General features: G+C 53.6%; 6 protein-coding genes across 6 annotated transcripts; 4 read left to right on the top strand and 2 right to left on the bottom strand.

Moving 5' to 3' along the window:
* Positions 1-434: 434 nt before the first annotated feature.
* On the top strand, positions 435-3,434 carry J4E92_009990 (uncharacterized protein; the record flags this gene model as incomplete). Its single annotated transcript, XM_051501332.1, has 2 exons — positions 435-1,251; positions 1,303-3,434. The coding sequence occupies 2 exons, from the start codon at positions 435-437 to the stop codon at positions 3,432-3,434; spliced, it is 2,949 nt and encodes a 982-aa protein (XP_051348401.1).
* An 804-nt stretch (positions 3,435-4,238) lies between these two features.
* On the top strand, positions 4,239-6,113 carry J4E92_009989 (uncharacterized protein; the record flags this gene model as incomplete). The annotated part of the gene is made up of 4 exons (XM_051501331.1): positions 4,239-4,589; positions 4,640-4,898; positions 4,952-5,379; positions 5,430-6,113. 4 exons carry the CDS (start codon positions 4,239-4,241, stop codon positions 6,111-6,113), a joined length of 1,722 nt encoding a protein of 573 aa, XP_051348400.1.
* Positions 6,114-7,031: 918 nt separating this feature from the next.
* Positions 7,032-11,096, top strand: J4E92_009988 (uncharacterized protein; the record flags this gene model as incomplete). Its single annotated transcript, XM_051501330.1, has 2 exons — positions 7,032-10,512; positions 10,564-11,096. 2 exons carry the CDS (start codon positions 7,032-7,034, stop codon positions 11,094-11,096), a joined length of 4,014 nt encoding a protein of 1,337 aa, XP_051348399.1.
* Positions 11,097-11,942: 846 nt separating this feature from the next.
* Positions 11,943-12,647, bottom strand: J4E92_009987 (uncharacterized protein; the record flags this gene model as incomplete). Its single annotated transcript, XM_051501329.1, has 1 exon — positions 11,943-12,647. One exon carries the CDS (start codon positions 12,645-12,647, stop codon positions 11,943-11,945), a length of 705 nt encoding a protein of 234 aa, XP_051348398.1.
* A 433-nt stretch (positions 12,648-13,080) lies between these two features.
* Positions 13,081-15,354, bottom strand: J4E92_009986 (uncharacterized protein; the record flags this gene model as incomplete). Its single annotated transcript, XM_051501328.1, has 3 exons — positions 13,081-14,527; positions 14,575-14,932; positions 14,985-15,354. 3 exons carry the CDS (start codon positions 15,352-15,354, stop codon positions 13,081-13,083), a joined length of 2,175 nt encoding a protein of 724 aa, XP_051348397.1.
* A 2,267-nt stretch (positions 15,355-17,621) lies between these two features.
* On the top strand, positions 17,622-21,149 carry J4E92_009985 (uncharacterized protein; the record flags this gene model as incomplete). Its single annotated transcript, XM_051501327.1, has 5 exons — positions 17,622-17,897; positions 18,011-19,426; positions 19,477-19,744; positions 19,791-20,278; positions 20,346-21,149. 5 exons carry the CDS (start codon positions 17,622-17,624, stop codon positions 21,147-21,149), a joined length of 3,252 nt encoding a protein of 1,083 aa, XP_051348396.1.
* Positions 21,150-22,136: the final 987 nt, after the last annotated feature.

Raw genomic sequence — 22,136 nt, 5'->3', positions numbered from 1 at the left:
CTCAGCAAGCGCCAGTGCCTAAACCGATCGATCAACATCGGGACTGCTCTTTCTGTTACCTAGGTATCGTGCGTTCAGATGAATAAGATGTCAAAATCAACAATTATGGAGTTTCCTGCACTGCATGCCATGCGCCACACTACCCCTCTCTTGCGCCCGCCAGACTGCTTGACCAATCTGACTGTGCAGCATTAGCGCGGCCACGCTTCTTGCCTTGCGCCCGATGGGCAGTGTTGCCTAGCAGCTGATAAGTTCAGCTTTGAAGTCATAATGTCGCCAGATCATACACGCACAACAGTAACGTCGCACCTCGACTCATACTTTCTAGGTTCTTGACAAGAGCTGTTCGGCGCGTTTATTGAAACATCATCTTCTCCGGTCGGACGACGCTCGAGGTCGTTGCACTAATTCCAAAAGTGCCTTCCACACCCATCATGAGCGCGGAAACTACATCAAGGAGGGCTGACACTGCGCACGAAACCTCGCGCAGCTCCGATGACGGATTCGAAATAGTAGAGCACGACCTCGACGTTCTGAGCGTCCCCGGATCCCAAGACGGCACACCCGTACCGACCATAGCGATGACCAAAGAAACAGAGAGCATCAAAGGAACGAACGCATCCAGAGAAAGCCGACCTTGGTTCTTTACTTACGATGAATTCCACGATGCGATCAAAGGCGGGGACTTAGATGGCGTGAAGAAGATGCTGGACGACGGTGCAAACGTAGAACGTGGAACAGACGAGGGAGAATCACCATTAATCCTCGCCATCTGGAAGCAAGACATCGCCATCATAACGCTCTTGCTAGAAAGAGGCGCGGATGTGACCCGCCCGTTCGACGGCTTTCCTCCGATCCACCACGCCGTCATGCAACAAGATCGAGCAGCCCAGATCATCCAGCTTCTCCTCGACCATGGCGCCATCTTGGAAGCTGTTGGGACGGAGGATATTAACGCGTTACATTTCGCTGCATCGAACGGCATGATACACGGGGCTGATTTCCTAATCGGCAAGGGAGTAGAAATTAGCAAGACCTGCGCGGATGAGAGGACGCCTTTGATACTGGCCGCAAAACATGGACATCTTGCAATCGTCAGACTACTTCTCGCCAAAGGAGCAGATCTGCACGAGAAAAGTGAGAATAGTTGCACTGTTATCATGTGGGCGGCGGAGTACGGACAGCATGAAGTCGTTCGTTACTTGTTGGAGGCAGGCGCGAGGGTGGACGACCGTAGTGTAGAGGGTCTCAGTAAGTTGATGTAGCCTTCACGACTTGTTGAACAGCAACTGATATCAGCAGCCGCCTTATCACTCGCCAGCATGAATGGCCGATTGGAAGCTGTACAACTACTGATCGAGAGCGGTGCAGACATCAATGCACTCAGTCTAGATCCAGAATCCTTTACTCCGGCAATGTTTGCTGCATTACAAGGACATGCAGAAGTGCTACAATTTCTGCTGTCACACGGGGCAGACTACAAACCAGATTTTGAAGTCGACTGGGCTAATGGTGACAAGATCCTCGATATGACCTTGACGAAAGGCCATCTCGCTGCTGCCAAGATCCTGCTAGAAGCCATTGGTGGACCTGACTACCCAAAGGATAGCATCGCACTCCAAATGGCCACTGCGCAATCCAAGGTAGAACTAATACCAGTGATGAAGGCCGTTTCTATCATGTACCAAGAAATTGATCCCCATTCCACCGACGGGGAGAACCTGGGTTGGGTCGAATGGGTCTTAGATCAAGGCGGAGAGCTCGTCAGGCCAAAAGCCATCTGCAATATGCTATATGCTGCACTAGCCAAGAGGGATGTCGGTATAACTGCAGAGCTACTCAGACTCGGAGCCGATCCAAATATCTTCGGGTTCATGGGCTACACACCACTCCACGTCGCAGTCAGCGGGCTGGCGTGCAACCTGGAACTCGTCGAAGTCCTTCTCAAATCTGGTGCTGACCCGGCTAAGCTCTCGCAAAATCCCACCATAGCGTTGAGGGTCACGCCACTACATCGTGCCATCTTGGGTTTCGAGAACGATCGCCCAGTGAACATGGCTGTCGTCGATCTTCTGTTAGCGAGTGGTGGATGTAAGATCATGAAAGGACCGGACGCTCAGTCTTCTGCCTTTCTGAGTGTAGTAAGCGCGTTCGATGGTGGGGGTGCCGATATTGCCAAAAGCCTAGCGTTCCAGATGCTGGATTCCATATCTGATGTGAACGACGACAAGGCTGACGATGGGTCTACTCCGATGCACGTTGCCGTCCAATACAATCAAAAAGAGCTCATTGACGCACTAAGACGGAAAGGCACCGACATCAACGCGAGGAAAAACGACGGCATGTCACCTCTTCTTCTGGCGTGCGGCATGAAAGCGGAGCTGGTAAACTTTCTGGTGACGCGCTGCGCAGACGTTTCTGCTGTCAACAAGAAGAAACAGGGAGCTTTGCATATTGCCGCTGCTTGCGGGCAGATCGGAGTGCTCAGGTTTCTCCTTGACCTGAGAATAGCCGAGGAGGAGCCACTGAACATCAACGCTATAGACGATGCAGGTCACACCCCTTTGATCGCTGCCATAGTAGAAGGCCATGAGCATGCAGCTTTCTTCTTACGGGTACGACGTGCCTCTGTTCGACAATGTACGACCGACAAAGGACGACTTGCCTTGCATTACGCAGCACAGGCAAGTATGAACCGTATTGTGGAATCCATCTTAGGGGTGTCCTGCAACGACATCATCAATGTGGAAGATCATGGGGGATACACACCCATAACACTCGCGTGCATGGCAGATACCCCGACCGTCGTTCCCACCTTGCTCTCCTACGGCGCAGACCCAAACGTCATCTGCCAAAACACCGGCGACCGCCCCCTCCATATCGCGCTCAAACGACCTCTAATCATGGACCGTTCAAGAGAGCGAGACGGCAGTCCATCACTCGACCTGCTCAAGCATCAAGACACCGATATCACAGCTCGCGATGGCAGCGGCCGCAAACCACTGCATCTCGCATCCCAGTTTCACAATCTAGAGGCTACTAAAGTCCTCTTATCCAAAGGCGTCTCGCCACACTCTGAAGACAACAAGGCCCGAACGCCACTATGTCTGTGTTCAAACCCCTACATTGCACAAGCGCTCATCGACCACGGCGCGCACGTAAATCACGCCGATGAAAATGGATGGACGCCGCTGCATTATGCTGTGTCGAGGTGTTGGGTCAAGGCTTTTGCGGTGCTGAGACAGGCAGGCGCTGATATGGATATGAAGACGCGAGATGATGGGCTTAGTGTCAAGGAGAGGTTGGACACGTTTGGATCGTGGCAGGACTGGGTGAATACGGAAAGGGAAATGGTGTGTGATGATGCACAGAGGGAGAAGATTAAGGAATTTGATATGAGGACCGAGATGGGGATGAAAGTAGATAGGTATTGAGGTGACTACTGACAGCGTAAGTGCTTTGCTTCGCTTGCTTGCTTTAATGATCATGTCACTCATTGTAATGCCCATCCATTTCTACTCTGATGCAATTTCGATGTTGCGCCCTAGTGCGTGAGACATCAAGTCTACGTCTCGGATTCCACGGGTTTTTCGATCGCGCATATTAACGAGTCATGAACAGTAGCGCGCACGACTCGCCCCATCCAGCCTCCCGCAACCTCTTCACTCACGACGTCATCACATCGACATCCAGTCCAGAACATCACAACAAAACCTAAATGATAGATAAACATTTTTCACCCGGCACGTCATTCGCCCGTCCGCCAGCGCATTCTCCCCATCACAAATACACCACGCGTAGTCCATCCGCAGCATTCCGAGCGAATTAGGTAAAACGCCAGATCTCCTTCGCGTGAGTGTGCGCGCGATCTGAGTGCCCTGGCGCCGATCTCAACGATGCGGCGCGTCATGGACTTTTCGATAGCCTCGCGCACAAATGCCATCACCAGTCCAGATCTTGTGTCAAGCTAAGCTTTTCGAGCCTCTATTCCTTGGCTGTTGTGACTGCAAGGGGGGTTTTCGGCTTCCGTGGGTGCCCTTTGCGGCGCCTGGCGGACGGATAAGCTTCCTTAGGGTTTCTTAGATCGAGCTGGTGGGCGTGATGGGGATGATGATGTCACGGGTGTGTAGTGGACTTAAGCATTCGATGCCAGGACTTCGGTGGGAGTAGTTGTGTCTTTTTCTCTTCCAAGCCCACTTGCTCTGCTCTGTCCAACACATTTCCCGTGACTGAGCGTCATGTTTGATCTCATCCGCGACTCGGCTTTTGGCCATATCGTCCGCCTTGTGACGCGCAACAAATATCTCCAGTATCCCGAAGAGAAGGACCCCGAGATTTGGAAGAAGTATGTCAGTCATGAGAAGTCTGGGTATGCCGCCTACCATGGATCTACTCAGGCGCCGGAAAACAAGGACGAGATCGATGAACTTGCCCAGACACATGGTGTGAGGAACCGAGAGGGACGCGATTCGGAGACTTCGTCGCGTACCGTGGGCAATGGTGTCAACGAGGCCAGTGGCTTGAGAGTCGATCCTGAGAAGGGCAAGGACCTTCATGTCATTGATTGGTATGGTCCGGATGATGCCCAGGTATGTTTGCTCCATGTTCACATCTTTGGATTGTACTGACGGCTCTGCAGAATCCAAAGAATTGGTCGCGAGGAAAGAGGTACTTCGTCACCTTTGAGATTTGCTTCCTCACCTTCTCGGTATACATCGGTTCAGCCATTTACACGCCTGGTCTCATGGGCGTGATGGCAGAGTTTGGCGTTGCTCAGGTCCCCGCGACCTTGGGACTGACGCTGTACGTTGCTGGATACGGTCTTGGTCCTCTCCTATGGTCACCCATGAGTGAGATTCCGCAGATCGGCCGTCTCTGGGTCTACATTATTACCCTTCGTAAGTGCAGCCAATGGTTCACAGCGAAACGATATGCTAACCGTCGACAATAGTCATCTTCGTCCTTCTCCAGATCCCTACTGCTCTCTCCGTCAACTTCGGCATGCTCCTCGCTTTCCGATTCCTGACTGGATTCTTCGGTTCGCCAGCGCTTGCAACAGGAGGAGCCTCAATCGCCGACATGTACCGACCCAAGAAACAAGTGTACGGTCTCGCAGTCTGGGGAATTGGTGCTGTCTGCGGTCCCGTTCTCGGTCCTCTTGTGGGTGGCTTCGCCGTGATGGCTGAGGGTTGGAGATGGACCATGTGGGAGATCATGTGGCTCTCGGGCTTCTGCTGGGTCTTCCTCTTCTTCCTCCTACCGGAGACAAGCGCGCCCAACATCTTGCACCGCAGGACACGCAGGCTCAAGAGGCTGACTGGCGACGATCGTCTGACCTGCGAGCCGGATATCATGTCTGCTGAGATGTCAGGAAAGGACGTACGTTGCACCTCTTCCATTAGACCCAATCACTGCTAACACCACCTCAGGTTCTCAACATGAGTCTTCTCAAGCCTATCACCCTCATGTTCAAGGAACCCATTGTATTCCTGTTGAACTTGTACATCGCACTCATCTACGGTCTACTCTACATCTGGTTCGAGTCGTTCCCTCTTGTGTTCTCAGGACTTTACGGTTTCAACCTCGGCCTTGAGGGAGTGGCCTTCCTGGGTATCCTTGTTGGTACATTCATCGCTGTCATTGTGCTCTTCGCGTGGAACTACTACTACCTGGAGAAGCAGTTCGACGACGATGGCAACATCGCGCCAGAGAAGCGTCTTATCCCTGCCATGGTTGGCTGCTTCTTTGTACCAATCTGTCTCTTCTGGTTCGGATGGACTTCGCGGTCGGATGTGCACTGGATTGTGCCCATTATCGGATCTGGATGCTTTGGTATCGCTGCCTTCACGCTCTTCCAGGCCGTCCTACCTTACCTGTCGGATGCTTACCCCGACTCTGTGGCTAGTGTACTGGCAGGCAACGACTTGATGAGGTCGTCGTTCGGTGCGGGATTCCCCCTGTTCGCCAATGCCATGTACCAGAAGTTGGGCATAAACTGGGCGAGTAGTTTGTTGGGATTCCTGGGTATCGCCTTTATCCCGATTCCATTTGTGCTTTACAAGTGGGGCAAGCAGATCAGACAGAAGAGCAAGCTGGCCAGGAAGGATATCTAGGGGTGTGCAGTGTAGTAGTCCTATAGGATGGACGATAATATTATTTGTTCAAACAACTTTGATGGAGATGAGTGATTTCCCAGATGTGTGGAACGCGTGGTTGACGTCATCATCGTACGCGCCGTGGTGATGCATATTTCTTTTGTGAGCATTGTTCATTGGCATGGGTGCGCCTGCGAAGGCGTGTGCAGCTCCGACGTAAGCAAATACGCATTGCTTTGTCGAGCAGTTTGGTGAAACAGCAGACGTTGATGCTGCGTCATACTCGACGCGATGCAGGTGGCCGATCGCAACGGCTATACATAATGCCGTAGTCATGTCGCGGAGTCTAGACACGTGCTAGGGGAACGCGGTAATGGAAACATCGTGAGTTTAAAATGACCAAGGCGCCGAATGGACCCTGATGGCCGAAGCTGGAAGCATCGATCTCCCGGGAGCGACAGCCGATTTGGGTCTGCAGCGAGATTGGTGGTGAGGTCGCTGGGGTAGCCTCGAGGATGTTGGTGAGGGAAGGATGGCGCTAGGAGGGCTAGCGCGGAGCTTGTGGCGACTGAAGGCTGTATGCAGTTCCAAGATTGCTGGTGTCTTGGATGGCAAAGAGTTGGGAGGCTAAGAGGTGAGAGGCTAGGGAGTTTGCGAGCCGGGTGGAAGGCGCGGAAGCTGCCTAGGAACCAGTGAAGGTGCTACCAGGCAGTGTTGGGTAGTGCAATGAGTATTAGGAGTGCAGTGAATGTCACCAATCCAGCTGTTCTTCTCATCTCACCACCTGTCTGTGCTGCACCGCCACAACATCCCGCGAACCTGTTTCGGCGCTGATCCTTACCCACAACGGCAAAGGCGGCCGTCGTCGTCAACATGAGCGGGCATGGCAGCGTGCGTTTTTCGAGAGCCGCTCCCCACAACGTCCTGCTGAACAACATGGCCATGGCGGACGCGACCAAGCCCGTCGTAGTCAATGCGCCCGAACGCCCGGGCTTGACGAGCAGCGCCTCGGGGTCGTCTGGCGACTCGATGGACGAGACGACGTCGCCCGGCGAGCCCACGACGTCGACCACCAGCCGCGACCAAGTGGCGCCTCTGCGCGAGCCCCAGTACTCGTGGAACAGCAACGCCAGCTCCTCGCGCTCTCGCGGGCCTGCCATCATGACGGACCTGCCGCCGCAGACGCCCAACGGGGGCAGCGCGCCCACGTCGACCACCAGAGCCGCCCGCCCAACACCTGGCCGCACCATCAGCAGCGCATACGCACCCGCCCGCCGCCCGCAGCAGTTCTCGCTCAACTCGAGCGCCCACCGCCCGCGCAACAACTCGGCCACGCGCAGCCGCCGCAACCCCAACGCCGAGTACCGCGCCCAGGAAAAGGCCTACGTCCAGCGCATCCGCCAGGAGGACCAGCAGGACGACTTCTTCGACCCGGCCCTGCGCACCCCGAGCCTGGGCTACAGCACCGACTCCGAGACGGACGACGAGTCGCCCTCGACCGCCGAGTATGTCGAGAACGACCCCTACGACCAGGAGACGCTGCTCTACTATGGCAATGACGACATGCAGCCCTCGATCGAGGAGCTCAAGATCCCCGCCAACCGCGAGCGCCTCGAGTGGCACAGCATGCTCGCCAGCGTTCTCACCGGTGATGTCGTCAAGCAGGAGAAGAAGCGCCTCATCGGTAGCACCGAGCAGCAGGGCGACAGCACCATGAAGGCCGAGATCTGGATGGGCATCCGCGCCAAGGTTTGCGGCCGCTCACTGCAGGCCCAGCGCCGCATCGTCGACGACACCCGCAGCAAGATCCGCGCCAACCTCGAGAGCATCATCTCGTTCGAAGTCGGCGGCGAGGCTGAGGCGGGCCAGACAGCCGCCCAGCAGGTCGAGGACATTGTCAAGAAGATCGAAAAGGTCGAGAGCGTCTACCCCACGCGCCAGGCCCTCGAGGCTGCCTATCCCCGCGCCGCCTCGCAGCCCTACAAGGACGCCTGCGACGCCGTCATTGCCTGGCACAACACCATCGCCCTCATCAACACCGAAATGTCCATCCTTAAGAAATGGGTCGGCAACGAAGAGCTCGACTTCACCAAGCCCCGCCCGCGCTCGTCCCAGGACCACCATCTCACCGACGACTCTTCGTTTATTGACCGGATACTCAAGGAGGATGGCCTCAAGTCCCTGCAGGGCGACACCAACCTGCTGGCCCCGCTCGAGAAGGTCATCCAGAAGGCCAAGGCCACCCTCATCGCCAACGCCGAAGGCTTTGCCGAGAGACATCTTCCGCCCTACATCGAAGAGCTGCTCACTCTCATTAACTTCCCCTCGCGTCTCCTCCAGGAGATTATCCGCGTCCGCCTCTCGTACGCCAAGAAAATCAAGGACCCGTCACAACAGGGCGTCATGATGGCCGAGCAGATGATTGCGCAGTTCCAGATCCTGCTTGCCATGGCTGGCCAGGTCAAGGAGAGCTACATGGTCATCTCCCGACCGGAGCCTGGCTGGGATCTGCCTCCGTGCATCGAGGAGAACTTCGACACCGTCGTGCTAGACGCCCTCAAGTTCTACTTCAAGATGCTCAACTGGAAGTTGGCCGCCAACAAGAACACCTTCAAGGAGGCCGAAATCCTCGAACAGGAGTGGGACTTTTGCAACAAGCTCGGTCGACAGCTCCAGGGCGGCGACGTCGAGACTGCGGAACAGTTCAGTGTGCTCACATCCAAGTCGCTCACTCGTCTCAGCGCTCACTTTGAGCGAGAGCTGCAGCGTCGGCCGGACGAGCTCACCGGTTCTGAGATGGAGAAGCGGTACAAGCAAATACTAGACTCTGTTCGTGTCCGACAGCGTAAGCTGTTCCGTTTCTCCAGGATTCTCACACAGCGCTTCGAGAACTGCACCGAGTTCAACATCAACAACATCGACCTGGACGAGGAGCAGCTCCAGGAACTGTACGAAGCTCTCGTCGCCACTGGCCATTTCCTCGTCGAGACCACTGGGGGAAACAACACTGGCATATACATCGTTGCATCACCGACGGCACTCGACCGACCGAACGATATACAGTCGCTTCTCACAACCTGCTACCACGCGGAAGAAGCTCCCGAGGATCCCTCCAACCCATACGTCTTGATCATCCGACCAGAACAGCCCCTGTACTGGCCTGGCAAGAAGATGTCAGCCAACATCATCGAGCCACATCTCGACCTCAAGCCTGGTCGGTTGAGGCTCGTCGCGGATGGCTCGCAACAACGCCTCGCAAACGCGAACCTATCATTCCTCTCATCAATAGGCATGGAGCTCACTACTCTGATCGATCAGCGCGCCAACCTTCCCCGTGTCAACGCAGAATTGCAGAAGATCAAGAAGACGGCATACAAGCTGTCCAACACCATCATGGACAGTGTCGAGATTGTTCGCAGGCAAACAGTTGGTCTCGACTGCCAGGATCTCATCCAGACTTGTTTCGCTTTCGCGACAGAATTCGGTCAACGTTCCGTCCTCTACATGGACTATAACCGGAGGGCAATGAACAATATCAAGCTAACCAGGCTGGCACTTGACTGGGTCAGTTTCATCTGCGACGACTGCATTGCTTCGGACCGAAAGACATTCCGATGGGCTGTGGTTGCTCTAGAGTTTGCTATGATGATGACCCGCGGTCAGAACATTCTTTCCATCAGCGACGAAGAATACTCACAGCTACGACTCAAGGTAGCTGGCTGCATGTCCGTCCTTATCTCCCACTTCGACATCATGGGCGCAAGGTCGACCATCGCAGCTCAGGCCGAGCGACAGCGCCTCAACGCTATTGCTGGAAAGAGCCTGCTCGATCCAAAGAACGCAAAGGATGACGATGAGTCCATTGAGATGACTCAACAACAGTGGATGCAGAGGCTCGAAGAGATTGACACGTTCCGCAAAGACAAGGAAGCCGAACGCCAGGCTCTTGGTCGGGTGCTGGAGGACTCTAATGAAGCCGACCGAGCGCTGACCTACCTGTCTTCGTCTGCGACAAACGTCACACTCCGATGGCAACAGGGCCAGTTTGTCGGCGGAGGTACATTTGGATCCGTCTACGCAGCTATGAACCTCGACTCCAACCACCTCATGGCCGTCAAAGAAATTCGTCTCCAGGATCCACAGCTCATTCCAACCATCGTCGCGCAGATCAGAGATGAGATGGGTGTACTGCAAGTGCTCGACCATCCCAACATTGTGTCTTACTACGGTATTGAACCACATCGAGACAAGGTGTACATCTTCATGGAATACTGCTCTGGTGGCTCGCTTGCCGGACTGCTTGAACATGGACGTATCGAAGACGAGACTGTCATCATGGTTTACGCGCTTCAGATGTTGGAGGGTCTCGCCTACCTACACGACGCCGGTGTTGTGCATCGCGACATCAAGCCCGAGAGTAAGTTTGCTTCTGATCCTATGATGATCCACCCTTGCTAACCAAACCCAGACATTCTGCTCGACCACAACGGAGTCATCAAGTTTGTCGACTTCGGCGCCGCCAAACTCATCGCTCGCCAGGGTCGAACCCTCGCCGCAGAACACAACGCTACACGCCAGGGTCGCCAACGCTCTATGACCGGAACACCAATGTACATGTCCCCTGAAGTCATTCGGGGTGGAAGCACAGGTCGCCACGGCGCTGTCGATATCTGGTCACTAGGCTGCGTGATTCTGGAGATGGCTACGGGTCGCCGCCCGTGGGCTTCCATGGACAATGAATGGGCCATCATGTACCACATTGCCCAGGGTGATCCACCACAACTACCATCCAAGGAGCAACTCAGCGACACTGGTATCGACTTCCTCAAGAAGTGTTTCGACCGCGACCCGAACAAGCGAGCCAGTGCGGTCGAGTTACTCCAGCACGAATGGATTATGACGCTCCGCGCCCAGCTCAGCCTGGAACCAGCGACGCCCAGTGATAGCAACTCTAGCAGCGGAACACCACAAAGTAGTAGGCAAAACTCCACCTACAACTAATCCTTGACGCCCTCATCAGCATGTTTCGTCATGAATCTTGATGATGTTGGCTGATGGTGCATAGTGGCTCGCCGCCTTTCCATACACAGGGCCAGTCTCGATTCTGGTCAAAGCCTTCTACCCTCTCCAGATGCCGTCTCAGCAGGTTCCGGTGTTAGTCCCTTCACTATACCACCCGGCTCCTCGTTTACAGGAGCTTCACCTTTCCGACAATTCAACTTCTCTGAACCATAAGGAGTGCTTACCTACACTTCATCTTGCACCCCGGAATTTCGGGGACACGAAGATTGCAAACATTATTATTTCCGCTTCTGCCTGTACTCCTCCACTTCCCGCTAGCGTCTCTTGGGAAGTATGGATAGGGCGTTTCCATGGGTTCATCTCCCATTTTTGTCTCTTTTGTCAGGCGCGTCTCCTTACCTATGACCGCTGTCGGTTGGGCATTCTGTTGTAGGTGTTTCTGCATTAGCGAGGGCGTTTCTCCGTATCATTATGGGTATGGGGCTTTACTTTTGGTTATCGTCCTTATACATGATGCTTGCCTGGGCGGTTCGGGCGAGCAACACTTTCTCTTATTGTCTAATCGTCGAGATGATGAGGGCGATGCGGTATATACTAAGCAACGATTGCCCTGCGTGGCTTATACATCCTTTGAACACGTACATGCATGCCGCTATTTTTCCAAAGTGATGTTTCTTAATTTTATGACACCATACTGCATATAATTTGGGTAGTACATACTCATCACAGTCGCGATCAATACGTACGTGTACCGTAAGCCTAGTACGTATGTACAAATCAGGAACACATTCCACATTCGCCGTCATCGTCGTTCCCTCCCATCCTCTAAACCATCCACTCCCTCAGTACCTCGTCCTCCACATCCCTAACCAAAACATGCACATGTTCCAAACTCCTCACACTCTGCAAATCCGTCGTATTCTTGAACCAAATAACCTTACTCCCCCCCTCTTTCTCCCCCACCTTATCCCTAAACTCTTTCTTCACAAAATCCTCCACCAACGCCCTCCCCTCCTCACTCAACCCCCCCTTCCCATCCACCGGCAACCGCTGCTTCAACCACACAACAATATGCTTGACACCAGGCACAAACGCATACCCCCAGTCATTCCTCAGAATCTTGTAATCCGCTGGATCCGCAAGTGGCGTTGGGTTGACTACATCAAACCGCAACGCCCCACTCTCATCTTCAACTGGTTCCCAGAGAAGGCGCTGGTCGAGCAGGTATGTCATTACGCTGCCGTATTTCTGCTTTACGTGTGCGGTCCATGCGAGATATGCCTTTAGGGCGCTGGGCCAGCGCTTCAGCTCTTCGAGGTGGTTGGTGCTGATGAGGGCGTGCAGGTTGGACCAGGAGTGTGGTGTGAAGTCTGAGTCGGAGAGGGAGAGCTGCTGCCAATCTATGGCTGTGAGGGCGAATGGGGGGTTGTCGCGGGGAAAGGGTAGGGCGGTTGGGTCTGGGTTGGATTTCCATTGAGCTTGGAAGATGGAGGGGAGGGAGGATTCGTCGATGGTGAAGTTGCGTGACATTTCGTTCTTGGTTGGTTTTTGGAAAGGTGTACTGCGGGAATATGTGGTACGCGGATGAGAGGTGAGAGAATATGAGAGTTGGGTAGCCGCGATGGTGATACTGGAGGGGCGGCCAAGTTGATTTCGAGGAGAGACAGTTAGCAAACGAGATAAAGTGGTTCGAAAGGTAGATATATTGATCATCTACGTTATTGGGTCGTGGTATCAAGTACCTGTGTAAGTCCTGGTTGGTAGGTGGGTGTGCTTGCATATTTCGGCGGAAGCGATTCCCGATTCGGGCTGCTAAGACACATGGCAACACCTGGGCATGTAGTATACAGCGATGCTGTTGAGACGTAACAAGGGATGCAGCAGGGTACTTGGAACACATAAATGCATGAAGAAGGCCTTACATGGGTATCATCATACATGTTCAAATCAAATATAGGCTACTCTACAACTTTTCGAGCAAAATCTTCGCTCCAGCGTTTCCCCGAGGAGCAGCATCCGACTTGTCGCCCTTCTTTTGCTTCTTGCCCTTGGCCTCGCCATTTTGCGCGCCTGGAGGGTTGGCAGCCGCCTCTAGCGCCTTCTTCTCCTTCTTCAGCGCTTTCAGTACTTCGTCTCTCTTGGCGAAGCCTTCAGCTTCAGTCATAGACACCACCACGAAAGAGCCCTGACCAGTCGCCCAGCTAATCAGGTTAGACTTGATCTGAGGCCAGAGCAAGTCTGCAAAGCCGAGAGCAGGCTCTACGGGAACGACCTTCTTGGTGGTAGGGTCGAACTTGCCACCTTGTACCAGCATCTTCAGCATGTTCTTGCCGTGACTGGTAGCCTTGTTGTCACCGGCGGAAGCAGGCAAGGCAGAGTCCAAGATCGATTGTGAAAGACGGGCGACCTCCGTCAAAGCTTCCTTGCGCTTCGCCGGTTCGACCTCTGGTGCTCCAACGAGAACCTCGCCCATGAACTGTAGGCCGAATGTGAAAGAGGCAAAGTCGGCAGCGCGGGCAGTCACAGCCGTCAGCAGTTGCGGCTCGATGCTCTTTGCGATTTCCGAGAGACGGATGTTTGGGTCCTTCTTTGATGTAGTCTGGCGAATGGCATACAACTCGCTCAACCGGTCGCGCGTGTTGTCATCCAATAACCATTTGGCATCTGCGGCGAATGGGTATAGTAAGACTGTGCGTGCGCGAGCATCATTGACCAGGTTCAACACCTTCTCGGGGAGGGCGTCATTGCTGGGTAGAAGCTCGCTGAAGATGGACTTGGAAGAAAGCTTGGTGTCATCCGTGACTGCCATAGCAGCAAGAAGGACGTGATGGGCGTGTTGGTCGAAAGCCATTGTCTCCATTGTGTCCTTGTACGGCCGCAGGAAGAGCTTGCGGTCCTTGGCTGTGCCGTATGCGAAGCAAAGCGACACCAATCGCGACCCTGATTTTGTGAACGCGAGGTTCTTCATGAGATCGACGTTGTCGGCTTCTTCGCCCTCCTTGGTTGTTGGGTCCGGCTTGAGGTGTTCGAGGAAATCGTTCGCTTGTTCGGTGCCGGGCTCGCATACGAGGAAGTATTGCAACATGGCGTCGTGCAGCATGGTGAAGCCAGTGAGCTTCTTCTGAATGAGCGAGTTGATCTGGTTCTCAAGGTAGCCCATAATAGGCTTCCTCTTCTCCGGGGATTCTTTCAAGATGGCCGATAGCTCTGCGCTATCGGTGCCTTCGGCAGAAAGACCCTTGATGGAGAACTCAGGACCATACCATTCCCGCAGAAGACGGTTCTTCTGCTCGGGAGTGGCTACGGCTCGGTATATATCGTCTACGATCCATGCGGCTTCGGGGTGGTTGATCATGCGCTTGACGTGGCTGTAGAACTCGGTGATGACGAGGTCGCGAATTTCAGGGTCGCTGCGATCGGTTAGACATGTTATGCCGTGCGTGGACATTGTACTCACCCCTTCTCCACCAACTTGGCGATCAAGAACTTGGAGTACTTGCCCTCAGCGAGGACCTTGAACTCGCCCTTCAGCTCTCTTGCAATCATTCGCCTCTGTTCCATTGTTGAGTATTTGATGGCTGTTTGGATGACACGCACAGAGTCGTGCTTGAAGACGAAGTCCTTGACTCTGCCTGTTATGATCTCGAACAGCTCCTTGACGAGCCCTTTCCTCTCTTCCTTGTCAACATGCGACTTCAGCCTGAGCTTCTCCCATAGCTTCTTGGAGCGTTCGATGATGTCGGCGTTTGGCTTCGCGGCCTTTCGTTCTCTGGCAAGGGCTTTTTGCTTTGCGTGCGCTTCTTTCGAATTGTTTACTAGAGGGACGGTTAGCTAAACCACCAGGCAAGGTACATGGCTCTATCTTACCATTCAACCCCGCTAACTTGGACTCTACACCCTCGCCCTCGGCTTTGTCTGAGGCGCCGTTGTCGTCCTTGCGCTTTTGTGTCTTGCCGTTGGACTTTGCGGGTTGTTCGTCGCTGCTGTCGGCGTCGCTCATGTCGACATCGGCACCGTCGGCCGCCGAGAAGCCGTAGAAGCCATTGTCCTTCTCGCTCGTATCCGACTCTTCAAAGTCGTCGGAGCTCTCTTCCTTGGTCTTCTTCGCCTTCTTGACCGGCTTAACGTCGCGCTTCTTCTCGCTCTTGGTGGTAGGCTTGTCGACCTTGACCTTTTTGCTCTTGTCCTTGGCGTCGGGCGCACTTGCGCCGGTCGATTTGCGTTTGATACCGGCCATTTTGGGAAAGTCGTTGTCGTGTCGCAGTCTTCAAGCTCGAAGTCGCAAAAGTTCGCGACTTCCCGAACTTTTTCTGACAAGCGGGCCGGGGTTCTCTTCTAGCGTAGCCTAATCGAGACTAGTACATCGGCGAGCCATGTGCTCCACACGCGCGGTTCACCAACTCTCCGAACGTCGATATCAGAATCCTACACTTGAAGCTTGATGTTAGTCGAGACAAGGTGCTATGCTCACCCTTGTGATAGACCGCCATATTCGCAGTCGCCTGGCTTCTACAAGTTTGAGCCGAGCCATTAGTAAAGAACAATTACCTAGGTATCCGGGCCTCCAGACAAACGACTGAAGGATTGGTAACTCAATTGAAGCCACAATGGCTATTATTGAAGTGCTGGTTTGAGGTTTCGGCATATCCGCAGGCTTCGTCCTCTTCTTTCTGTCGACCACTTCTGTGCCTTTGCTTCTCACCACACCCGGGCACCTACAAACTCTTGAGCTGTTGTGCACCTTCAGTCTTACTTGCTTATGAGAAGATGATGGCGGGAACTACGAGGACAATAGGGACTTCTGATAGTCGAGCAGTGATCTATAGTACGCGCCCGTACATACATAATGGCTGCCCCGTGCTTAGACCCAGGTCTTGTACAAAGGAAGACACGTTAGATGCTGTATTGTATATAAGACAGTTGTTATAGCTCTGGTATAATCTTGTTGATACGCAATAATTGAAGCAGGTTTGGACGCTTGCATTACTTGGGATCTTGCCTGTGTCGACGAGTATTGTGCAGAATTACCTTGAGCGAGCTATTAGGTTTTGAACGTAAATAATACATTATACAGACAAAGAACGTCTCTCGAACAAGGCTTCGAAAGGATTTGTGTTATGTGCGACACGTTACAGCAAAAAACAAGGGGTTGACTAAGGGATGCCCCAAAGTGACCCAAAACAGCGAAAAAAAAATATCCTGGAGTATCTGACAATGCCAGACGAATGCTGAACAGAGTGGGACTCGAACCCACGCCACTTTCGTGACCAGGATGTCTTAGAAATTGCTCTCTTAGACTTAACGTTAAGAAACCTTAACCTGGCGCCATAACCAGCTCTGTATGGGATGTTAGAATGGATGCGTTGAAGATGGAGGTGTTTAGACTAACCGGCCATCTGTCCTTCTCTAGGAATTGATGGAGACCCGAGCAGATCGTGCGTTTATATTCCCAGCTCTTTGTTGGTTGTGGGAAAATTCACTTGAGCGATGCGGGGCAGTTGGGTAATATGGACCACACCAACGCTGACCTTGGACAAAATGCAGCCTAACCACAAAGGAAGAACACCAAAGCAGTCAAGATCGGCGTTGCTACCAAGTCACATCGTTCCGGGAAGAAAACAAACAAAGCATTGATACTCTGAGGTATATATGGGCGTACCCCCGTAAGACCAGAAATTGATTAAACTCTGAGGCAATTTGAATCCCAGGCTGTTTAAATCTGAAATCCGTTGGATCGTTCTCTGGATACTGTTTGTCGCTTTGCGACATTGACAGGCCGATGCATGCTTCCAGAAAGGCTTCTCACAACCTGCGGAACAGTGGCAAGCCATACCCCAACTCTATTGAAACGCACACTACATTTCACACTCCAAAATTCAAGAAGAAGGGCGAGTACGATTTCACTGTTACACCTCACACAAGGAACAACCCGGGCACTGGACAGGTGCCCTGCTGTCTACATCGGTGCAAGGCACGAAAGTCAACCAACCCCCAAAACAACGTAGACATTTAGATCTGTTTTCTTGAACAGCCGCTCAATATCACCTCAGATCGAGTGGCTGCAAGTAGTGCCGCTGGCCAGTTGGCAAAGCAGGATGTTTTCGGGGCTTCTGTGAAATCTTGGCTTATGCATGTGCGCAAATGCGCATCTGCGCACCGTAATCGACGGTGAACATTCCCTTCCCAAAGCAGTATTTTGGGCATCGGTCCGTCATCCCTCGGTCACATCTTACAATAAGCCCTTGGATTAATCCGTCTGTTGTGATATTTTAGTGTGGTGCATGGGCGGGACGGCCACCGCATCTTCCCCCCGCGATTCGCGTACTGCCTGCACATGTCAGCACGGATGCAGCAGCCACATTGCTGCGCCTCGCGTGACTTCACCGCCCAGCTCCACCACCAGCCTCCCCTGCACCAACCCAGCTAGCATGAGCTCCGTGAAGCATACATCCCCGCATTGAGATGGGCGCGCGCAAATGCAGCCATCGCTTGCGGTAGACCGCCATGACGTATTGGCCCATCTCGTCGCCCTCCGTCTTCGCGGCCACTAAACGTACGGATCCTGGGCGCACGAACACCTCGCACGATGGCGTCGAACACAAGCAATCGGACGGAGCGCATGAAGGGTCGAACCCCCAATCGCAGAATCAATTTGAACATGAGGCCTCTACCGGAAGTAAGAATGGGGTAGAAGAGAAGAATGGCGCGCACTCGCCGCAAGAAGGCGCGTCGGTTCAATCAGTAGAGGACGACATTCATGGCACCATCATCGCGATCAGAGTGACGAGGAGTGGTCACATGTTTGCGACTCTCACCAGAACCACCCTCACAATCTGGCAGACAAAGGCACGTGTCATTGCTAGCCCGGCGCTTCATGTGCTAATTCGTCACAGCCTACAGTAGTTCTTGCCTCTGTCCTCCGTTCAGAGCAATCCGTTAGAACATACGGTCCTAATACAGACGTCCTACTCCGCCCCGACTCCCAAATCTTCGTCGTCCAGACCGCGCTCGGCTTCCTCATCACATACTCGCTCGCGACAGACCATTCATCCCGCATATACCAGGCTCAATTCACCAACACACACGGAGGTCACGCGAGGAAAAGCAGTGCAATCACAGGCTTCAAGATCCAGCGCCAGCACGATGTCAATGCAGGACCTGGAGAGGGCAATGGCCTGAAAGAGCTCAGTCTGCGGTTCCGGATGGTGATACGGGTGGATGCTGGGATAATTCGGGCCCTGGCTCTAGACGACGAGTTGGTCGTGGCCACCGAGAAGCCGGCAGCCGTGCAATGTATTCGTTGGGCGCCGGACAACGCTGGAAGCCAGACCAGCACCGAGCTTCTGACCAAGATGACATGGTTAGGGAGCAACGCATCAATGCGAGAAATGGTCCACGATCGACCCATGAATCTGTCGTGTTGGATCACAGGTAACGGTCGAGCCTATGCTGTTCAAAAGGCGGCTAAAAGAGATGCCGCTGTCTCTAGTATCTTCCGTGGCTACGGTTTCCACACACCCAAGACTGATGCCGATTATGGTGTCAAAGCTGCTATCAATGCGAGATTCTCTTTGCTTGCTGTTGGCTGTGCCAGTGGCGAGATCCATGTATACACGGCACGCGACTATACCGGCAACATCCCTCTATCGCATAAACTACGACCGAACGTCACTTCGCCCGGCAAATTGACTGTATTGACTTATTCGCCAGACGGGTACTGTCTCTTCGCCGGCTATGAACACGGTTGGGCCATGTGGAGTGTATACGGAAAGCCCGGGGCCACCAGCTTCACTGCAGAAAGGACGCTTTCCAAGACCAACAACGAAGGGTGGCTTCTCAGTGTCAAAGAGGCTTTCTGGATTGGAGGTGGCGCGGAGCTCTTGATGTTGGGCGACAACGACAATCGTCTCTTTGTTTTGGAGATGGCTCGCAGTGCAGTCACTGGCTGCTTCTCTTCGGCAAATGTGTCACGATCTTTGATGCAGACCAGTACCGGATTCATGATTTACCGCGGTTACGATCTGCCAGATCTTACGACAATCTCCGCCGACGTGTCACTCTGGCACCATGTTCAAATCCCATCGGCTTACCTTGTCGACCAATGGCCGATTAGAAGTGCAGTCATTTCGAATGACGGTCGATATGTGGCAATAGCAGGCAAGAGAGGGCTCGCCCACTACTCCGTTAACAGTGGACGGTGGAAAATGTTCGATGATCCCTTCATAGAAAACGAGTTCACTGTCCGAGGAGGTATGTGCTGGTTCCAGCATGTCTTGATTGCGGCTGTCGAATGCCGCGAGTCTCACGAAGTAGGTACATCCAGGCGCTCGGTTCGATTTATACTGACTCACTTGTCAAGGTCCGGGTATATTCACGCGAGGCGGCTCTTGACAACAGCCATGTCATGCATACGCAGAAGCTACCTGCGCCCATCGTACTGATAGCACCCTCCGGCGAAGATTCACTCCTGGTCTACACGTACGAGAATATATTGTACCACTACGTAATCAGTGTGTCCGACGCAAGTGTGAAGTTGGTGCAAGTGGGTCAAATCGCCCTGCATGGCATCATTCGGGCTCCTACACGAGTGCGAGCGCTTAGCTGGATATTACCGGAAGATCAAATACGTACGTTCTTTGATCCTACGGCACTGTAACCGCTGACACGTCTTAGATAACGGTGATCCAACACAGGACGTGGCGGTCGCGACTATCCTGTTCCTCGTAGATGGTAAACTTGTGCTCCTGCAGCCAACGACTACCGAGAGTGGCGAACTCAAATACGAGATGCGCATCATCGCGCAGAACGTGGAGACGTATGCTCTTATGCGCGATCACCCTGCGTTCGCATTGGACCGACATGCCGATTCGTTGCCGGCGAGCCCCTCTATGGAACTGACCATGGAGGGTGTACACGGCCACGATTTACGTGACTCATTGTGGTTCTTCGATGGTAACGACATGCGAGTTTGGATAGACATGCAAGACGTCCTTGCTTCCGCGTCACCAGAGATCGGCAGGGAACTGCCCACGCCTGTTCAAATCCCGGTCGACTTCTATCCTCTTTCGGCGTTGATTAACAAAGCAATCATATTCGGGGTGGAGTCAGAGTTGATTCAACGCAGGGATACGAGCTTCGCGTTCTTGCGCTTCGGAACCAGGGTAAGTCTCTGCGCTCTGCTCCCGCGTCATTGGTGGTACACTGATCTCATGCTGACACACATGCTAGACACACCTCTTTCTCCCCGCATTGCTGCGGTGTCACCTGGCGCAGTTCAATCACCCTGCAGCCTTGCATCTTAGCCACCATTACCAGCATTTGCTATATTTCCCCCATGCTTTGGAGATCTTACTGCATGAAGTCTTGGACGAAGAAGTGGATACGCAGCCACCACCCGAACAGGCGCTATTGCCGAGCGTGCTATCATTCCTGAGCTCCTTTCCCCGATATCTCGACATTGTTGTGCAATGTACCCGTAAAACTGAGGTCCGTTCATGGCGGACGTTATTCTCGAACCTGCCTCCACCGGAAGAACTATTCGAAGAATCGCTACAGAAAGGGAATCTTAAGACTGCAGGTGGCTATCTCCTTGTTCTTCACACTTTCGAAGAACTGCGACCGACAGGCGATCAAGTCGTGCGCTTACTTCAACGCGCCAAAGACGAACAGGATTGGGAGCTATGCAAAGAACTCGCGCGATTTCTTATGGCTCTTGATGAATCTGGCGCAACACTCCGAAGTACGTTGGAGCTTGTTGAGCTGAAGACACCATCAGCGGAACCAGTCCATGGCCAGTCGCATTTTACGTTCGAAACCGCACGGCTAAATGTACCGCTGCGGGGACGAAACAATGGGCTCAGAGCATTGAACGGCACAGGCAGTGATTTTGGGGCCGATGGTACTGGTATGATGGCGCGAGAGAGTGGTGACATTAGCCCCGGTGGGAGCGACGTAAGTGCTGGTAGCGATACACGTCCGTCACAAGCACCCGGTGATTATTTCGGCCTCGGGCTGAACAACATGCGTCAGTAGTAGTAATAACCAGATTATCCTATGGATTGTATCATTGATGCAGCTATGTACATCTTTGCAAGCGGTCCGTGTATTCAAACCCACGATACTCACAACGATGATGTATGGCGTCGCATCACGAGACTCGCTGTAATGGTTCGGCCGACGTCGCTACCTAGGTACCGCTGAACACACATTGACCACCACTCGAACAATTAAACAGCCACCTGGTGATGTTAGGCGATCTGGGTACTCGGGGTGCCGTGTGCTATCGATGGTCCCAAAATATGGGTCTGGCTTTGCTCTCTCCAATGAGCAGCAATGCAGGGTCGTATCGACCCCACAGGGCTGCTTATCCAACCTCACGGCAGGAAGAGGAGTATACCTCGCGATTGGTGAGCTCGACCAGTCTGCCCTCTTCTACCGCGTCTTGTACGGGATCCCGAGGCACGGCGCACCCACGTAGCTGGTCAACTGGTAAGCGAACGTTTAGATTGCGGTCGTATCTGTGTGCTCCGTCTAACGTAGTATCGCCTGATGTCTCGTGTCGTGTGTAGCGGAGAGGTACGTAGCTGAGCCAAGGGTTCCATGGGACGAAATGGCTTGGTAAAGACATCTACGTCCGCCGCTCGACCAAACTTTGTGTCTAGATAAGATAGCAGGGTTGGCATGCGCTCTGGGGATGCGGTGGCATCAACCGGGCGGTGAGACGCGCTGGGCCTCTACAGCGTCTCCAGGGCTTGGAGGTCAGCTTTCGCACGTGCGAAGCAACGTCCAATGAAGGGCCTGGTCTCCTCACGAGGCAATCGATGTGGGTGAAGTCCCTCACAGAGATTGTAGAAGGACTGAGAGGATACAGCCTCGTGATTCTGCTCACAGTGGCAACGCGCGCATTGCACCAAGCCCATTCCATCCAACATGGCAAACTGCTCCAAAGTTTTGACGGATCCCCGAAAGCCCTACTTACTCGTGCTGCGTCTAAGACGGGTCCCGCGCTAAAGCGAGCAC

This window comes from Alternaria infectoria (assembly GCF_024043175.1).
Source record: "Alternaria infectoria strain BMP 0036 chromosome Unknown scaffold_30, whole genome shotgun sequence".
NCBI lineage: Eukaryota > Fungi > Ascomycota > Dothideomycetes > Pleosporales > Pleosporaceae > Alternaria > Alternaria infectoria.
This window is presented reverse-complemented; position numbering and strand designations above follow the sequence as displayed.